This window comes from Ochotona princeps, chromosome 11 (assembly GCF_030435755.1).
Source record: "Ochotona princeps isolate mOchPri1 chromosome 11, mOchPri1.hap1, whole genome shotgun sequence".
In the NCBI taxonomy this organism is placed as follows: Eukaryota; Metazoa; Chordata; class Mammalia; order Lagomorpha; family Ochotonidae; genus Ochotona; species Ochotona princeps.
Genome location: NC_080842.1, coordinates 40,707,179 through 40,727,684, shown reverse-complemented (window position 1 = coordinate 40,727,684; position 20,506 = coordinate 40,707,179). Strand labels below are relative to the sequence as shown.

The 20,506-nt window shown below is 40.1% G+C and overlaps 2 protein-coding genes across 11 annotated transcripts in view; one reads left to right on the top strand and one right to left on the bottom strand.

Moving 5' to 3' along the window:
- Positions 1-7,832, bottom strand: part of HMBOX1 (homeobox containing 1) — a 164,446-nt gene extending 156,614 nt beyond the window's left edge. For 5 of the 10 annotated variants that reach the window (XM_058670083.1, XM_036496896.2, XM_004579096.4 and 2 more), the window contains exon 1: positions 7,549-7,832. The gene's annotated coding sequence lies outside the window, so the exon portion shown is untranslated. Of the gene's footprint in view, positions 1-7,200; positions 7,224-7,548 lie in introns of those variants that run through there. The other 5 variants (XM_058670074.1, XM_058670075.1, XM_058670080.1 and 2 more) reach the window with 4 other exon arrangements.
- A 373-nt stretch (positions 7,833-8,205) lies between these two features.
- Positions 8,206-20,506, top strand: part of INTS9 (integrator complex subunit 9) — a 129,834-nt gene continuing 117,533 nt past the window's right edge. Inside the window, exon 1 of the mRNA XM_058670073.1 lies at positions 8,206-8,354. Within this exon, the coding sequence (XP_058526056.1) occupies positions 8,346-8,354 (9 nt within the window). The 5' untranslated portion in view covers positions 8,206-8,345. The remainder of the gene's footprint in view (positions 8,355-20,506) is intronic.

Genomic DNA, 20,506 nt, shown 5'->3' with positions numbered 1-20,506 from the left:
GTAAGGATAAGCGTGTCTACTTCGTGGTCATGCAATCATTCTGATTTGTCTCTCACCAACTAAACTAGAAGAAACAAACTGTCAGTGAGAAGAGCAAGTTTCAGTTAATCAAGTAAGCACATGACAAACCAAGTGCACCTGCAAGTCAAATTTATGTGTAAATTTGAGACACATCTTTCTCTGTCTCTCCTCCACTCTGTACATCTGACTGTCCAATAAAAATAAATGAATCTTAAGAAAAACTTGAAATCATTAAAAGCTGGAAACAGGTAAATTCATGGTTTTAAAAAAAATTATACTAGGACTATTTATCATATTCTTGCTAAGGAAACTTTGATTAGTCTTTCTTAAAAAGCCAATCATCACAGTCCTCATTAAAGACAAAAAAGCTTATCCCAAACACAAATGAAATAAAAAAATCACATGATCTCATTTTGCCATTATATATGTAATTTTGTTTAGCATGCTTAATGATCTTTGTGTTGTCCATAATAGTCATAGTGTATCAGATGAACAACCTTACGTTTGAAGACAGGCCTTAGGCATCGCACAGCCAACACAGGGGTAGCAGATTATGTACACCAATGTACCTAGCCTTTAATATGATGGTCCTTTCGTGAACCTTAAAAAGCATCAATTCCATCTAGGATCTTCCTTTTGCTACAAAGATCCTTTCTAAGAAAACAATTTTTTAACTGAGTATGTTTGAAGCTAATTCCCTAGAAACAAGTTCAAAATAAAACGATGGCATGAAATTACAATCAACTAACCTGAAACATATGTATTAACACTGTGAAACACCAAACCAATAGCAGAATAGTTATAATTTTGATTCTGTGATACAGATACCAATATATTCCGTCTATAGCAACATATATTAACATTTAAGTCTCAAATTTATTTAAATCCTAGTTTATTTGCAAAAAATTTCAGTGTCAGTGACTTACTTGACATGTTTAAGAAAGACTAATATAATTCCTCAGTTAAACAGTTGGCCAACATTTAAACACAAGAAAATCTAATTGAAATTTTAAATAAAAAACATTCAAGATGTACCAAAAGAATCTGAGATACTATACAAGGTAAAAGAGAAAACTTTCTGACCTGATAATTGTGCCTTTCTCAATTATAACAACAAAACAGAACTTAAGAAGAGGGGAATTATTCAAAATTTATGGTGATGGAATAATTTTGTATGTTGATTTTGGTGATAGCATGCGATTTACACATGAGATAAAATAGCACAGAACCGAACAGACCTAATTTACAAATGTCAGTTCTCTGCTTTTTACTACTGTACTGTAATGACATTATCTAAGATGTAACATGGCAGTAAAGTGGTCACCTCTGACACCAGACCCCATTTGGTCCCAGGTTCCAGTCTTGGCTGTTCACAAACTCCCAGCCAGTGTGCCTGGGAAAGCAGATGATGGCTCAAGTGCTTTGGCCCCTGACAGCCAGCATGGGAGACCAGGAAGAAGCTTCTGGCTCCTGGCTTGACCTGGCCCAGTCTTAACCACTCTCTCTCTGCAACCCCACCTTCTAAATATATGAAGATAAATCTTTACCAAAGGAAAAAAATTGACAGTGTCCTTTTTTTTTTTTTTTTTTTGGTAACTTTCTGTAAAACTCCAATTGCCAAAACTTTCTAGAAGTTGGCCTTACAGTACAGCAGGTTAAGCTGTCATCTATGAAGTCAGCATCCCAAACGGATGCCAGAATCCAGGATACTCCACTTCCAATCCAGCTCCCTGTTAATGCCCTGAGGAATGAAGTAGAAGATGATCCAGGCATCTGGGTTTCTTACACCCTTGTGGGAGACCTGGATAAAGCCTGTGGCTGCTGGCTTCAGCCTGGCCCATCCCCAGCCATTGTGGCCATGTCGGGAGTGAGCCAGTGGATGGAAGATCTCTCTTTCCATCTTTCTTTTCTCTCTCTCTCTCACTCTTTCACTCTCACTCACTATGCGTGTGTGTCTGTGTCACGCAACTCAGCTTTCCAAATAAAATAAATGTATCTGAAAAAATATTAAGACTGAGAATACGCCTATGAAGTATCATTATGTAGATGCAGGAAACAAGCTGCAGACCTTGGAAATCATTTGCAAAGGTCATACAGCTGTAGTAGAATCAGGATTTAGGAACAGGTGGCATGGCTCTATAGTTAAGAGTTTATTGGAAAAAGACTGAAGGAACCACTAAATGATTATAGGCAAAGTATGGCTGACAATCAGATTCACATTTTATTTTGGCAAGATCCCTCAGTCAGGAATGTAAAATGACTACCAAAAAAAAAATGAAGGCAAAAAGATTAGTTAAGCAACTGGCATAAAAAGTTAGAAATGATGAAGGCCTAAATCACAGGAATAACAATAGAATAAAGAGAAGCAAGTACAAAGAGTGCTAAATCACCTCATGACTAAAATTATCAAAATCTTAAACCAGATGGGTTCAATTTATAAAGTCATCCTCATTTCAGCAGTTTGACTTTTCTCCTATAAAATCTGTGACTATGTACATTAAAGTCACTGCTGCTTGGCAACTCCACAGTTTAAAATGTATACAGCAATAAGAGTTACTAAACTGTTTTTGACATATCACACATAGACTATCACTGGGCATGACACAGACAGGCAGGGAAGCTACGGAGAATAGGCAGAAGGAGAGATTTTTATCATAATCAATACCACATATTTAAGAGAAACCTAAATATCCTGTAAATGAATCAAAACCATTTTTTCACCTAAAAGAAAGATGATGACAAAAGTTTCAAGAGTCAAAAAAAGGGCCTGGCGCAGTAACCTAGTGGCTGAAGTTCTCGCCTTGCATGCACCGGGATCCCTTATGTCCACCGGGATCCCCACTTCCCATCCAGCTCCCTGTTTATGGCCTGGGAAAGCAGTTGAGGATGGACCAAAGCCTTGGGACCCTGTACCTGTGTGGGAGATCTGGAGGAGGCTCCTGGCTCCTAGCTTTGGATAGGCTTGGCTCCAGCCATTACAGCCACTTGGGGAGTGAATCATTGCATGGAACATCTTCCTTTCTGACTCTCCTCCACTCTGTATATCTGACTTTCCAATAAAAATAAACAAAATATTTAAAGAGTCAAAAAATCAAAATGTTTTAAAAAATGATCATTTCTTCAAACCTAGACAGACACCAACAGTTTTTCCTCATGTTTTGCAAATGTTGGGCAACAAACAACAACCCCTGCTACTCTTACAGCCTTAGAGCTTATAAAACATTGCATAAAGATTGCAATAACTACGGGAAAAAGTTACTGTAACTTCAACCTTATTTCTACTGCAAGGGTAAAACTGTGCTAATGCCAGGGCCTTCCAGTAACCAAATACTTTTGGAAAGGGTCCAAAACAATGTTATAGTAAATTTCCAACTTGTCTAAGGTCATGGAAAACAAGTGATCTAAAGTACTCCATTATGTTTAAATGGACACTGAAAGTTTACGTGAAATAATCACTTAGAAAAATTTTTACTCTGCACCTGCGACAGGTTCTAGGTCCAGTAATGGCCAGCTAGGGAATTGCTGCACCAAGATGCCACATCACAGACTAATTACTTAATACCACATAAACGAAAATCTCAACACTATCAGCTTCCATTCTGAGGAACTACTGCTCGGAAAAACACATTAAAATCATGAGCTGAATGATGCTGAAAATCTCTTAAGCTTCTACCATATGGGCAGCTGAGCCAATGTTGAGTCTTCTATTTGTGGTTCACATTCATTTTTTATGTACTTCATAACCTCCTGGAAAACAAAATTAAACGATGATTGATTCTGGTTGAAAAAATATTAAAACCCAATCAGGTTTCTCATTTTCCATGAACTTTTTGAAGATTCTCTTAACCCTCATATGCATGCATGAATGTCAAAATTTTGTACAAAATTTATCTTTCAATTTCACTTTCCAAGAACTTTTTGGTATATCTTCGTAATCAATTTTATGCATGTACAAACATTATACATGTATGAATGCATATGTGGATGTACCAAGACAAAGGGTGCTTTCTATTTAACAAATTTTTACAAAATCCTGCTAAATTGAGAAAAAAAAAGTTACAGTTAACAGAAAAATCAATTCCACAAAACAGCAAAATGAGATGTAAAATTCCAGAAGCCAAAGCTATACACCACAGGTGCATAAAACTAACAAAATCAACACATTTTCACTGAGCACTCTATTTAAAATGCTCATATTATTTAAGCTGAGCAATCAACTGTGAATTCTGAAAAAAATTAAACTGTATGATAAATTCCTAATTACCAAGAATAATTCTAATTTAAAGAGGTCATATTCAAAAGGAAAAGAAGTGCAATGAAATGGGCAGAGAAAGCAAGCATGCTTTTACAGGCACCGTGGTAGCTGTGTGAAACATCACAGCTGGGAGGAACTAAATGTTGAAGTACAGGAGCCTCCAAGGAATAAAGCAAGCATTCCACACATACTGAAACAAACAACAGAATTCTGGTCAACACTAACCACAAAAACTGCCATAAACTTCCACTTTTTCATGATGAAACAATTAAGAGATTTGCTGCAATACACTTGATAACCTACCAATACTGAGCTATGAAGTTTCCATTAGTAATGCTATCTGCAACAGTGAAAAGGAAACCTTACTGAAGGTATTCCACAGAAGGCTCCAGGGGCTCCTTTGCCTTGATGCTTACTGGCGACAGTAGGAATGTGTATATATGAAGTACAAGAAACTAGCAACAGACTGGATAATAATACTTCAGAATTTTAACTCCCTGTCACACGTTCACATTTTTAGCTACAATCACATTAAAATAAATGTTTTTCTCGTAAATTCATCTTTCACAAATTACAGAATGAAATATTAAATTGGACCAATATCAGTGCCCGGTTTCCTACTTTTTCTCATAAACCATATGACTTCCACATGCTGAGACTGTTTTATGCTTTAACCTGCAGTAATGCTTTACATCATTGAAATGCCAGATGCTTAAAATGCCATAGAATTACCCCCAATGAATGCAAGGAATATATGTGCTTTACATGGAAAGATTCTGATTTCACTATCCGTCAGAAAAAGTTTAATGCAGGCTTTTCCCAGTAAATAATTCTGGATTTCCATACGCAGAGTTAAACAAAAAGAAAATCTGAGGTAAAGATGGCTAGAAGGGAAAACATATTTTCCAACTCTTAAGCGTTGTAGCTTTATATTTCTAAAATAAACACTAGACATTTTTAAACTGTGACCATGATAATGCCTAAGAAAAACAAAACAAAAAACACACTTCACCATGTAGCTACCTAAAATTTGTCTTCAGTTTTTACAAAGTTACGTTTTCGGTTTAGATACAAGATTAAAATGAGTTAACTGTAAAAACCTGGTCTGCAACAAATTAAAGGCTTAGCTGTGGATCAACATATTCAATATTTGCGATTTAGAAGACAAATCAATTTTTTTGCCTGTTCAAGCAAACGTAAAGATATATGCTACCTCATGCTGACTGTCCCCTTATCTGTGTGTGAACGGCCAAGAGTAGAAATATCAAATCAAAGATTATAAAACATGCCATAAAATGACATAGTATGTCACAGTGACTTTCAGTTTGTATGGAATCTAAAGGTCCCTTAGTAATTGGTGGTAGATTCAAGAACTGATAACTTTGGGGCCAAATACATAAAATGTGATATTTCAACAGTTTAAACAGAAACTATGCCAATTCCCTGAATGTTTTAGAAGTCCAAAACACCAGGGGGAGAAAAAAGCATCACAGAAAAAAGGGATACTGAAGCACAAATTGTATGATTTTAAATCCTCCTGGTGTAATGTTATTAAAGACTGTGAGAAACAAATGTTGCAATCCTCTTCCGTTTTTAAACTCTAATTGAAAAAAAAAAGAACTCAAATTTTTCCAACTTATAAACATAATTCAACTAGATCTAACAAGTTAGTTGTGCAATTTTAAAATAAGTTTAAGGCAAAACACTGCAATCTTGATGTGGTAATTACCTGTGGCTTAAATGCAAAATAAAAACAAATGCAGAGCCTTTCATCTAACGATGCATTTTTATAACAAAACCACAAAGCGCAGAACTGTATTAGCACCAACTACATAAACAGGCACAGGAGCCATCAGGAGGAGAAAGGTAGCATGTCCAGAAAGCAAGCCAAGATTGAAGCAAGGCAGCAGAGCCAAGAGGAAGGAAGGCAAGGAAGAAGAGAGCAGAGATTTCTAACCTGCAGGATCCTTTGAGAAACGCTCACACCACTCTACCTTGTTTCATCCCAGAGGTTTATTAAAACGCTCATCATGAAATTAGAAACAGCCATCACAGCACAGTACACCATTCAACTTCACATAGTGTTGTGCCTTTACTGCCAACTGCTTTCTTCCCTTCCCTCACCCAATGCTTCCTCGCTCTCCCATCCCAGCTTTCAGGCGGATGAGACAGAACAGGGTGGGGTAAGAAAAAAAATATATATACCAGCGAGGCCTTGCAGCGCACCCCCTGCCTTGCTCCCCGCAAATAATTTCCAACAGTTTTGCCTACTATGAAAATAAGTCGCCCAATCTGAAGACACACAACAGACATTCTGTCCTTTGGAAGATACACAGAGGAACGCATACACAATCCAACACTTTAGTTCCCCCACCCCACGCCCCCGAAGCTCAAGTTCAATAACAAGCTAGGTTAACACCAAGACCACAAGACACCTTTACCTTCTGTTTCGGGATGAAGGTGGGTGGAGGACTCGTTTCAAAGTAGCCCCAATAGTGTAACCAAAACACGGTTCCGGAATAAAATATTAAGAAACACTTTTCCTTTCCCACCTATCCGCTGACTTCACGATGCAAAGCTCTGTCTCCACATCACAGCATCTCCACAATTCTCCTTTCCGGAGTTTGTGGGGGTGGAGATTTGTACCAAAGAAGGGGACGGGCAGGCGGCTGGCGGGATGTGAGCGGGCAATGGGACACAAACGAGTTGCTGAGTCCAGCAAGCCCGCACCACGTCGTCAGCCCAAACGTCCAGCCCCAGGACCTCACGCACGCTTCCCAACCCAGGCCCAGGAAAAGCTAGGACTCCACAGAGCTCTAACTTCCTATCCGTAGACATTTCTCCAAGGCGAGCGCGGCACACAAGTACACGTCACTCAGTTTAAAACACAGTTACACAAAACCAACACACCTAAAAAAAATCACCTCGTAGTTTCCCAAACTCCAAGCAGGTGACCCCCACCTCCAGCACTCAAATCTTCCGCCCATAGTCGAGGCTGAAGCAACCAGGGGAAGAGTCGGGAAGCAGTCGACGCCTTTCAATTCCCGTCCCTCGCAAACTGCCCCACCCCACAGCCCGAGTCCCGGTCACACACTCGCAAGCCCCCGGTTTCCTTTTGCCTCTAATTCCGGCGGCTTAGGAGACCCTGCCCCCGGAGTCCACTCACTTTCTCCCCAAACCCTTCCCCCACACCCCCAAATTTCTTAAGTGAAAAAGAAATAAGTCAGGAAAAGAGACTTGCGGTAGTCCGGCGAGAAAACCGCTCTACTCACCTCAGAATCCTAGCTGAGTTCCCACCGCCAGCACAGCCCCCTCCCCAACGTCCCAGTACGAAGGGTTGAGGTGGGGGAGGAGGCAAACCGGGAGGAGGAGGGGTGTCTTCCGCGTGGGGCGCCCGTCGGGAGGGGCCTGGGGAGGGGTTGAGGCCGGCGCAGAAAGAGGAGAAGGGGGAGGGGAGGCCCCTATCTCCCAGTCTCCCCCTGAAAACCTCTCTCGTCTCAATCACATCGGACTGACTGTCTTTGTCTGGCTGACAACCGCCATATTGATATCAACAGCCCCGCTCCCACCTGCTGCAGTCGGGCATCCCTGGGAGTTGTAGTTCTTGCCTCCCTAGAGTAAAAGCCTCGAGCTTGGCGTCTGGAGGCCCCAGAGAACTACAGCTCCCGGCAGGTCCCGCGCCTATCCTCCGTCCCACGGGGAGGCGGGGAAAGCGGAGACGAGGCTATCAGGACTACACATCCCAGAATACCATGAGTCCAGGCCCTTATAGGGGACATGATATCATGCTGGGGTGGAGAGGGAGGATGAACTGGCGGCGGGGATAAATTTGAGCCCACGGAAGGAGGCGTTCAGCTGGTAAAGGGAGGAAAAGAAAAGACGACCACAGTTCCCATGATGCCCAGAGGGAAGACTACATTTCCCATGATGTACCGGAAAGGGGGCGTGAGGAAGAAAAACTGCAAGTCCCGCGATGCTCTCGGCGGGCCAAGAGAAAGCGATAGAACCGGAAGACACATGGTGGGGTTGAGGAGTCCCGAGACTGATATTGAAAAACCAAAAGTCCAATATGAAACTGGTGAGTCCTCGTTCCGAGGTCAGAGGGCTAAAGTGATGCCATGCCGTTTGGGGCGGGGAACTGTCATGGAGAAGGAAACGCGTAGGGTAGTGAATGTGAGTGGGGTGGATTGAGGAAAGCTGCTTTTGTTGTTGAGCAGGTGAGCAGGTTTGAATTCCCTGTCCCATCTTCCCTGCTCTCCCCACCTCCCCAACACAAGGGAGGTTTTACTTCCTCATGGGAGCGTCGGTTTTGTCAGATGAGAGGTTGACTGTAACGTTCGTTGGTGAACCCTATGGTCTAGGTTTGGGCTTGGGTCTAAGCTTCCACGTGTGTGTAACTGACAACCTCCTTCCATCCCGTTGGCGCTGGTGTTGCGTGTCTCCCTCTGGTCGTTGAAAAGGCTGTTTAGTATTGAACAGACGGTAGAAAATGTAGGGCAGACATGACCCCTCATTAAGTTTCGGTTAAAAACGACTGCCCTTCAAACCCACCCCAAGAAGAACGAGGTCAGGGTATGAAATTGGCAGAGTTGAATGTTCAACGCCTCATAGAACTTGGATGTAAAGTGAGGAAAACTCCAGGCATTCCAGTCTGGGGTTAGCTCTGGGAACTGCATGAGCCCAGAGATGGATGAAAAGCCTGCCAGTGTGCCTGGAGAAGTCTTTGCATTGCAAAACTCCAATGCTTGACTTACAGGAAAGCTCAGGTATTTGGTTTGAGCCATTTTGTTTTCGTTGTGCACCCAAACCCAAAGAGTTTATTCCAGCTGATTCCAATTAGTAATAATGAAATTGGGAAAGAAGCAAAAACAGGTGTGAAATACTGTTTCTGGGTGTTTTGAAAACTCCATGTCCTGCAGCCAAATGGTGGTCAAATTTTTCTTTCTATAATTGCTATATAAAAACAAAACTTTTATTTTCTTTTTCCTTGAATATGCTTCTCCAAGCTACATAGTCCACTGGCTGTCATTTGCTAATCTCCGGCTGGTTTCAAAGAGAAAATCTGAAAAGTAAATTCAATTCCAAAACTCTCCCTTTCTGGGGTCAGATTTTTTTTTTTTTTTTTTTTTTTTTTTTTTTTTTGCCAAGGGTCATTTGAATACGTATACTATCATCATAGGCCATACGAAATGATGAACCTAAAATTTAACCTGCTAGAGATTTAGGGAAGTTTGGATCCTGCCTGGGATAGCCCCTGTCAGGACCAGAGCAAATGAGCTCCTGAGCAGGCCAGGGGTTCCCCATGCTGAAGCCTGTCCCCAAGGATCAGATTGCAGGTCATTAATGCTGCAGACTCTCAGTTTGCCTGGGGGTGAGTGGACTACACATTTAGAAGCACAACTGGTTGGGAGAAGATTGAAAAAGTCAACATTACCTGTAATTCACTGTGTTCATGGTAAAGTACAAGCATGTTCCAGGTTTTGGGAACCGAGAGGACCAGGTGGCTGGGGATAAGGAGATTGCAGATAACTTTCTGAGAAGTGGCTTTTTTATTTAACATGTTAAGTTTTTGCATTGGTTTGGTTTTTTAATTTGCATTTGTTTCAAAGACAGAGTAACACAAAGAGGGAAAGCACTCTTCCACCCCTTGCGTTATTTTCCAAATTGCCGCAACAGCTGGACCTGGAATAAAACAAAGCCCGCATGGCTAGCTGCCTTCCTAGACCATTAGCTGGCAGGTGGATCAGAAGCGGAATCAAACTGAAATATCCTGCTCTGATACGATATGCAGGTCTTACAAGCAGCATCTTAACTTGCTGCGCAACATTGCTAATCCCTGAAAGGTGATTCTTGAAGTGATGAGAAGGGAAAATAAGCCAAAGCTTTACTTGAAAACGGTTCTAAGTGTGGAGCAAAAGAACTTGGCGCCTTAACAGCTGAAATGCAGACCCTGTGTGCTCAATCAAGGATAAAGCATGTCTGATTGGCTCAGTTTAAGAAGGCAGAGGGGTCTGAAACAGGAGTTTTTCCTGAACAGTTCATTTGTGAAGGTGTCAAGGGAGCCAGGTTTTACTTTACATATACTTTGATTTTCCCATAAACTCTTCCTGCATAATTTATTTAGGAATGTGAGGACATGGAAGAAGAAAAAGTAGGAAACTCCTGTTTTATTGTAGGAACCAAAAAATAGTCTCAGAGGAAAAAACGGAAATATTCATCAGTACTCCCTCTGTCTTTCACACAGTAATTAACTGCTAGAATTCACTTGGTAGTTGGTACATAGGACAGTATGAAAGACAGAATTCCTTTTCAAATACATTGTTGCTCAGTAAGTTAGACTTTCCTGTTTTACCTCCTATATAGGGTTGGAATAAATCTTCCCATGGCTGAAATGTTGAAGTTTGTGCACTGCTCCAGGGATGTATGGTCAGCTATGATTTAAATCTGGGTACTGGGAGCCTGGTGCGGTAGCCTAGTGGCTAAAGTCCTTGCCTGGCTCCTATATGGGCGCCATTTCTAATCCTGGCAGCTCCACTTCCCATCCAGCTCTCTGCTTGTGGCCTGGGAAAACAGTTGAGGACAGCCCAGAGCCATGGGACCCTGCACCCGCATAGGAGACCCAGACGAGTCTTCTGGCTCCTGGCTTCGGCGAGGCACAGCTGTGGTCATTGTGGCCACTTTGGGAGTTATTGGTCAGACAGAAGATACTCCTCTCTGTCTCTCCTTCTCTATATGTATCTGACTTTACAATAAAAATAAATAAGTCTTAAAAAAAAAAAGCCTGGGCATTGGCTTAGAGCTTAAGGTGATTGTGTTCTCTATTAGTGCCTGAGTGTAATGCACGTCCAGTCCCTGGAGGCTGCAGTGTAGGACCAACTAACTGGGTACCTGCCACCCACATGGGAGACCTGGGTTAAGCTCCTGGTTCCCATTGTGGGCATTTGAGGAGGGAATCAGTAATTAAGAGCTTGTTCTATCTCTATCACATAAATAAAATAAGTATATTTTAAAAAGTAGTCTCCTGAAAGAGAAAAAAGTACATCTTATTGAACACATTATTTGTTTTTGAGAGTATAACCTTCCTAAATGCCATTCCCTCACAGTCTTTAAGCACTTCTTGTTTATTCTGCTTCCTAAAGAGAGTTTGTTGAATAGATCTGTTTCTCTAGTTCTGCTAACACTATCTCTGGGATTCCTTCGTATTCAGTGTTTTTTCTTTTAAGATTTATTTTTCTTGGAAAGTGCGATATACAGAGAGAAGGAAAGACAAGCGCTTCCATCTGCTGGTTCACTGTCCAAGCAGCCACAAAGGCCGGAGCACTGAGCTGATCTGAAGCCAGGAGCCAGGTGCAGGGTCCTAAGGCTTTGGGCCCTCTTCAGCTGCCTTCCCAGGCCACAAGCAGGGAGCTGGAATGGAAGCCGGGCTGCCAGGATATGAACCGGTGCCAACATGGGATCCTGGTGCATACAAGGCAAGTACTTTAGCCGCTAGCCTACTGCACCAGGCCCTTGCATTCATTCTGCAAGTCCACTCTGTAGTCTTCAATCCTTGTTTTAAATTACAGACTTCTAGTAAACTCTTTCGATGGAATCTGTTGCATCTAAGATAAAATCCTAACCTGGTGAACTTGGCCTCCAGGAGTATGACCCTGCCTCTCCAGATTCCTCCGTAGCCCTCTTCTCCCTTGCTCATGTCGGTCAATCATTTTCCACTTCCTTGAGCTCAGCCTGCTTTCTTTTTCCTCTGGGGCTTGGCATATATTCCATTGTCTGCCATACTTTCTTTTGCCTGCCTAGCTTCTTCAAATTCTAATATTTCAGGTCTTTAACACTGCTTCATTGTTTCCTTGAATCTGTCCTCATTCACTATACTCCATCTATTCCCAGAACCCAACCACTCTATCAAATAGTAGTTGAGTAAGTTATTTCTGAAGGGCTATCAAGTTATGTGAATACTGTTAAAAAAAGATTAAGGGGTAAAGTTAGCAACATTACAATAAGCAATGATTATTGCGGTTGAAAAGAATAATTGCTTTCTTTAATAGAGCCATCAGTGCATACAGGCAGTGTTGTGCTAGGTTCTTGCTACCTAGTGTCCCTTTGAAGGTTTTCTTTAGGTGATAGTATTTTATTTATACAGAGAAAAGATTTGGGCTTTGTAGAGGTAAAGTAAGTGGCTCCATAGAGCCAATAATCTGAACCCAGGTCTGCTGCATGTGGCAATCTGGGACTCTTAACATCCTGAACAGTGTCTGGCACAGTACAAGATTTTCTCTAGAAAATGTAGAGTGCATGCCGAGAAATTGTATTCAAGGCTATTTTTAAAAATGAGAATCACTTGGGCCAGGATTGTGGCATAACAGGTGATGCCAGCATCCCATATGATAACCAGTTTATGTCCTGCCTGCTCCACTTCCAATCCAACTTCCTGTTAATGTCCAGAGAAAGCAGCAGACTATGGCTCAGGTGCTTAAGCCCCTATCACTCATGTGAGAAAACTGGAAGAAGCTCTTGGCTTCTTTCTGGGCCACCCTGGCTGTTGAGACCATGTGGGGAGCAAACCAATGAATTGGAAGATATTCTCTCTCTCTCTCTCTCTCTCTCTCTCTCTCTCTCTCTCTCTCTCTCTCTACCTCTCTCTCTCTCTCTCTCTCTGCCTCTCTCTCTGTCTCTCTCTCTGTCTCTCTCTCTCTGTGTCACTTTAAAATAAATAAAACGTGAAAGTTAACTTTCCTCAGCCAGCAGCGTAGTGCAGAGGGTTAAACTGCGGCCTGCTTCACCAGCATCCCATGTGGCTGCCAGTTCAAGACCCAGCTGTTTTACATCTGATTTAACTCCCTGCCTGTGTGCCTGGAAAAGCAGTGGAAGATGGCTCAAGTATTTGAACCGATATCACCTATTATGGAGACCTGGGTGAAGTTCAAGATACCTGGCTGTTAGGAGAGTGAACTGACAAATGAAAGATCTCTGTCCTCCCTCTGTCATGCTTTCAAATAAATACTAAAATTAGTGTTCAGTGCAAAAGATTTTTGGCAAGTAAGTTTTGGAAAGTCATAATAATCCACAGGATATCCTGAGTATATTAATTGAGTGCTGACGTTACTCTTTCATTACATATTATGCATGCATTCAGTTTCTGTTAACGTTGATAGTTCTCTATCTTTGCATACCACTCTCTAGGTGGGTTGCCACACAACCAACTGAAGAGAATGAATGTCATTATAACAATACTTGGATATGCCCTTCTTAGATAGTGATTCAGAGGATTTTAATTTTATTGCCTGTATTAATAATATAAGGTAATACATAAGCACATTTAGTTAAAGAAACTGTATTGGTATTTTCAGCTAACCAGAATCATTTTAGAAAGTATAAGAAAATTTAGAATGTGCCTTCTCAATTTAGCACATTTTAAAAAGATGTTCCTAGTATAGACGGAGTCAAATTTGGTTCATTCCATTCAGCTAAGGATGGAAATTAAAATTCACCAGAATCCTTCACAAACAACCGTGAAGCAAAAAGTGCTGAGAACATGGACAGCACCTGATTTTGAAACAACGTGGCCAAGGATCAATCAAGTCATTAAAGTTTGTGAAGATTACAGCAAATAAAAATAAAAGAGGGAGTTGAACAATACAGCATGTATGTATACTTCCTATAAATAGTTCAGAGATGGAAAGAATCATGTAGCTTAATCGCGATTTATTATTTGGAGTTTTAACACTTCCAGTTTAACTATTACGTCTGACACTAAAGATCTGTGGAGTGAAATTATTAAAATTCTGTTCTGGTGTACATTTGGATGCACCTTTCAGATAAATGTAACCCTTTGTGAATAAGCCCAGTTGCTGCAGAAGCCGTAGCTCTTTGCAGAATTACTGTTACTTGTTTAAAGTCTGAGAGGTGATTTAAATGTTTCTTACACTAATTGAATTTGGTGGAAGAAATTGTAATGTTGTAGTTAGTTGTGTGTGCAGATTTTAAAGCTTGGGAAGGTCATGAAACATATTCTTCAAGGATTCATGCTACTGTGGGCAAAGTAGTTTTATTTGTATGACATGAAACTTGTAACTCTCATTTCTCTTGGGGAAACAGATGGAGCAAAGAAATGAATTTGTGGACTGCTCCTAGTGGAAGATAAGTAAAACGTCAAGTGCAGTTGTAGATTATGTGGAAAATCCCTGCTTGAAAGGGGCAAATTCTGCCTCAAGGTCAGTTTAACACGTCATTGGCATTTTGGTTAATCCTGACCTTGGATCTAAAGTGTTGGGTACTTTCTCTCCAACGTGGAGTGGCAGAATTATTTTGGTTGGCTTCTTAGAGTTTGATGAAGAACAGAAAATCTCTTGCTGTATATCACAAATACTCAAAATTTTACCATTGTCAGAGACATCTGTTGGGCTAGATTGTTAAAATGCTAACTGGAATTCACTTTTTCCCTTGTTTCTCCTTGCTAGTTGATTAGAGTGCCCTCATGTGTCTTTATGAAGTAATCTCATTTCAGGCTTTTTGAAAGGTCATTTTATCACAGCCTCACTAGGATAAGTTCTACCCTTTCCTGATTTTCTTAAACTCTGAAAAGGTATGTGTGATTTAAAGACACATTACATACCTTGTTTAGTATGGTTCTGTATTAAAAGTGAATATCTTTCTGGAGCTTTTCAGAGTTCTAAATTGTTTTTCATTTGAAAAACAGAAAGAGCTCCCACCTTCTGCCCACGAAGGTTGGAACTGGACCAGGATGAAATCAGAAGCTCAGCCTGGGCCTCCCATCTGGGTTGTAGTGACTGACTGTATCCATTGCTGCTACCTGCTATGGTGTACATTAGCTGCAAGCTGCAGTGGTGAGCACATCCTAGGCCTGAACCCAAGGCATCTTCCCAAGTAGTGACTTAACCATGCACCAAATACCTACCAGCTAAATTGTTCTGAAGATTAATTATTTTATACTTACCCAGGTAAAAATGTATTCCAATGACAAGGCGGAATGTTCGTGAGAGAAAGAATAGTTGAACTGGGCAAGCAAAAAGCAAATCTGGTTTACCTGTGGTTTATCAGCAAAGTCAGAATGCTGTTCTGATACTTCTACAATCATGAAACAGCAAGAGTAGCATTTGTGTTGTATGACTGGTTTGTTGAGTACTTAGATCTCTATGATATCCATTCAGATGGGTAATCCTGTGCTTGACAAACAGCTCCTAGGGCTGAGGTGCGGCATAGCCACCAAGTGAAAACCTGGATAATCCACATGGAAATTTGGCTCCTCACTTGCGCAGCAGCAGCAGAGGTTCAGGTATCACTGGACCTTGAGATCTTCATCATTTGTGTGTTCACTCACAAATCCTGAATGCCTCATCCTGCTAGGCAATGTTCAAGATGTTAAGTACTTTGTAGGGTACAAAACAAATTTGATTTTTTTCCTGTGTGGAACATCACATCTAGTGGACTGATTGCATAATTCAAGCAGTGTTATAGTCAGTGTCCTGATAGACATAGTTGGATATTGCCTGAAGTATTTTTATCATGCAGTAGTCAAAATGTATCATGTCTGACCCAATACCTTCAAATTTGAACAGGTAACACCGAATTACCCACTGGTTTTTCCTTGTGCCTGTACTATTTAAGAATATGGTTCTTCCGGCCTTGCAGACTTTTACTATTTGTCTTACTAATATAACTTTTCTTCTTTGATCTATCCTCACACCTCTGTTTACAGGAAGATTTAGGCGGTTTTAGTAAAATGTCCCTGTGGTAGTGATTATACATGTAGGAAGATATACCAGATATAGGAGCAAATTTTGTCAGATAAAAATGTGCCATAAGAACCTTTAAAAGAAATTTATATAAGATCTCTGGCGATAATTTGAAAATACTCTTGCTGGATATAGGGGTTACGATGATGATTTTGTGGAATCAGGTGGGAGAGGCAGCTGGGCAGGTGCTTGTGCAGGTGAACAGCATGGAGATCTCCCGCACCCCTGGGAAGGGAGCAGTCAGTGAGGTGCAGCCAGGAGTCACCGTACCGGGCAGGACCAAAAAAGGGAATCTGCAGGTGTGAGAAGAGGAAAGATGGGAACTGAGAGGGCAGGGGGGAACAGAGAAAACTGCACAGTGAAGGAATCAGTTTGAAAGCTTCCAAGTGCTCAGTGATCAAGATTACAAACTATGTGGTAGAGATTTAACTATGATATAAGCTAGAAACTTAAATGGCTCCTGATTGACCATATATCTGAAGAAAATGCCTGAAAGATTTAAAATACCTATTTTTTTTTAACTCACACCTGAGTGAAATTTAGTTCTCTGAAAAGACAATCAGATGATGGTCATGAAGATGATTCATTAATGGATATTTTCATTTTTGCCTATAAGGTAGTTGATTTTTTTTATCATTTGTATGTGACAGTTGAGATAAATGAATATTAAAACATCTTGCATAACCTGTTTTTCAGCTGTATAGTTTAAGCAGAGAATATCTTTTCTAAATACAGTATTTCTGTATTTTTTTGATGCACTAACATAAAGTAAGCCCTAGTTAGAATTTCTAGCTTAAGCCTTCCTTTCTTTTTTTTTCCTCCAGCACATGGAAATATAAGCAAAAAGCCATAATTTGAATAATGTAAAGGATTATTTTCTTCATTAATACTTAAATAGCTTTATTGAGTATAATTTACATACTATAAAATTTATGCATTTAAAAAAGGGTCAAGTAGAGTAATCAGCACAGTCCAGATTTAGAAAATTTCTGTGGGTCCAAAATACTACGTGTTACTACTTCCACGTCCATGCAGCCCCTAATCTGTTTTCTGCCTTTCTAGATATTCCCTTTCTGGTCATTTCATATAAGTTCACTCACACAGTGCTTGACCTGTTGTATCTCCCTTCTTTGACTTGCCTTAATGTTTTTGCGATTTGGCCATGAATCCATGTGGCAAGTACAAGTGATTCTTTTCATTGCTCCATAGTATTCCACAGTATGATATGATATTTCATTTATTTTCCCACCAAATGATAGATGTCTGGATTGTTCCCATTCCTTGGCTGTTATGATTGTGTTGGACATAAGCTTTCATTTTTAATTTCTCTTCTTTTTCTTCGATGATTGCTCTGGCTAAAGTTTTTATTTTTAATTTCTCTTGATTTCACTTCTTTTCTTGGATGAATGCCCTGACTAGCACCTCCAGTATAATGTTGAATATAAGTATTCGTATAGATAAAAGTATTGAATAAAAGTATCACTTGTATATAATGGTGCATTATATATGTGTTCTTAGGGAGAAGACATTTTACTATTAAATATGATGCAAACTGTTTATTTTTGTAGATATTCTTTATTAGGTTGCCATATTCTCTTCTGTTATTCTGTTCAGTTTGTTTTTGTTTAATGGATAGGTCTTAGGTTTCACTCGTGCTTTTTCTACATCTGTGGAGATGAATATATGGAGTTGTTTTTATTTCTTATGGTAATACATTAAATTGCCTTAATATCATTTTCAGTTTCAAACCAGTCTTGCATTACTTGGATAATTTTCATTTGGTCATGATTTAAAAAAAAAAATTAAAAAGAAACTGTTGTTGGATTTGCTTTGCTAATATTTTGTTAAGGAACTTTGCACGTATAATCCAAGAAGGGTATCTGTCCTGGGTTTTCTTCTAGCGCCTGGGTCCAACTTTGCTATCGGGATAGTATTGTTGGCAAAGAATGAGTTGGGAAACCTCTTTTCTCTAGTCTGAAAAAAGTGTGTGATGAATTAGTATTATTATTTTTAAAACATTTGATAGAATTCATCAGTGACACCATCTGAGCCTAGATTTTTCTGTGTGAGATTTTTAATTGACTAATTCATTTTCTTTACTTGTTATTGGTATTTTCAGTGCTTCTTTTCATTATTTCTTAAATTACAGGAAAGTGTACACAACATAAAATTTACCTTGTCGTCACAAGTGACCAGCTCAGTCACATTCAGTATATCACATTTTTATGTAATCACCACCATCCATCCTTACAATAGTTTCCCTTTCCCGCACAGTACTCATTAAACACTTATTTCCCGTTTCCCATCCCACAGTCAACAGCAACCACCATTCTGTTTTCTGTCTCTGAACTTGGATGAACTTGGATATCCAGCATTTGTCCTTTTGTAGCTGTCTTCACAAAATGTCTTCAGGATTCATCCATGTTGTTGTACATGTCAAATGTCCTCTCTTTTTTAGATTGAATAATGTGTTGTTGTATGCCTTTGCTGCAACCTGTTTAACCTAGGATATACAAATAATCTGTTGAGGGCTTGGCGGCGTGGCCTAGTGGCTAAGGTCCTCGCCTTGATCCCATATGGCCGCTGGTTCTAATCCTGGCAGCTCCACTTCCTCTCTGTCTCTCCTCCTCTCAGTATATCTGACTTTGTAATAAAAATAAAATAAATCTTTTAAAAAAAAAACACAAAAAACAAATAATCTGTTGAGGTGTTTTCAATTTCATGGGTGGATGTACCAAAAAATGGCAGTTAGGTCCTGTGATATAATATGAGGTTTAGGTTTGTAAGGATCTCCAGACTGTTTTATGGTAGCTGTTCCAGTTCCGTTTTAAACTCTTACCAGCAATGCACAAGTATTGTGATTTCTCCACATTCTCACTAGTTATTTTCTGTTTCACTGTGTGTGTGTGTTTAGCAGTAACCATTCTAGTGGATAAAAGGTAGTATTTGGTCATTTTGATTTTCATTTCCCTAATGATAGTAATATTGAGCTTTTTTTTTTTTGTATACTTAAAATTTGTTTTCAATTTTTTAGTCCCCACCCACACTTTTTTTTTTTTAAAGAACAACAGAGAGAAATCTTTCTTCACTGGTTCCTTCTCCCACAGCAGTCCTGGCTTGGTCTGCTGCAAGGTTGGCAGGGACCCAAGCACTTGAGCTATCATCTACATTCTCAGAGAGAGTGCAGGAAGCTATGTGGGCAACAGAAGCAGGACTCAAACCAACACATTTCATTGTGGAATGTCAGTGATTTAAACCACTACATCACAATTCTCACCTTTTCCATTTTATTTGAAAGCAGGAAACATAGACGAGAGACTTTCTGTCTGCCAGGTTCACTCCTCAAATTCCAACAACATCTAGAGATGGACCAGGTCAATACCTGAAGCCCAAAAATTCAGATCCAGGTCTGCCACATTCGTGGCAGGGGACTCAGTACTTTGACCATCATTTGCTGCCTCTCAGAGTAGGCGTTAGCCGGAAGGTGAATCAGAAGCAGAGCTAGGACCTGAAACAGTATAGAATATAGGTGACCTAAGGCAGCATCTAAACCACCACTCCCTTTTTGTCATGTGTGTGTGACAATACTTAATTATTGCAGTAATTTTAAAAAGAACAGCAAATTGATAAACAGTGGAAAGACTGCCTTCCACTCCTTGGTTTTCAGTTTCTGTGGATCCTTCAGAGCTATGCTGGAGATACATGCGGGTTGTTTGTCCAAAGTCCAAAATAAATCCTAAAAATGGTTCCATAGTAATATCTAGAACTTCTTTGTCTTATAAAACTGCTTACCCAAATTGAATGAATTCAGATCTGTGTTTAATGAGATCCCAGGTGTGTTGTTCTTAAGATACTTTGATTCTGATCAGATTTTTTCAATACTCCTTTTAAATACTTTTAAAAAGTTCTCAAACATTTTGCATTGTCTTTGCCTTAAGGGAGGGTGTAGAACTGTGCTAGCCTGGAAGATATGGTGCTGTCACTTGCAACACTTCCCTTCCCCACCCCCCCCCCCAAACTATTTTGAGAATCGTTCATTGCTATCTAAAGTTTAGGGCTTGGTGTTTGAAAAAGACAGTTATGAAGCTCATGGCAGTGTACTTCAAAAATACATTCATTCCAGGAAAAAGAAATAGCTGCAATACTTCTGTTTAAGTATGTGACTCAGTATGTCTAATTAAACTTGAACCTGTGGCAGTTGGCTGTGCCATGTTTTGCTGATTATCTCCTTTGTAAGCATCTTTGCTAGTGTATTTGTGGGATGCATTTCTAATGGTGAAATTGATGGTTCAAAGAGGATATGCATGTGTTAGTTTTATTGCCCAAATGCCACCATAGATATTTACTAGATTACACTGTTATCAGTGTGTCAACAGTGCTCCCAATAGTGTTCTCATCGTACTTTTCTCACTAAAACATGGAAAAAAGAACCTGAATGCTGTGTGTGAGATGTGGAACATCTTTCCATATGTATGTT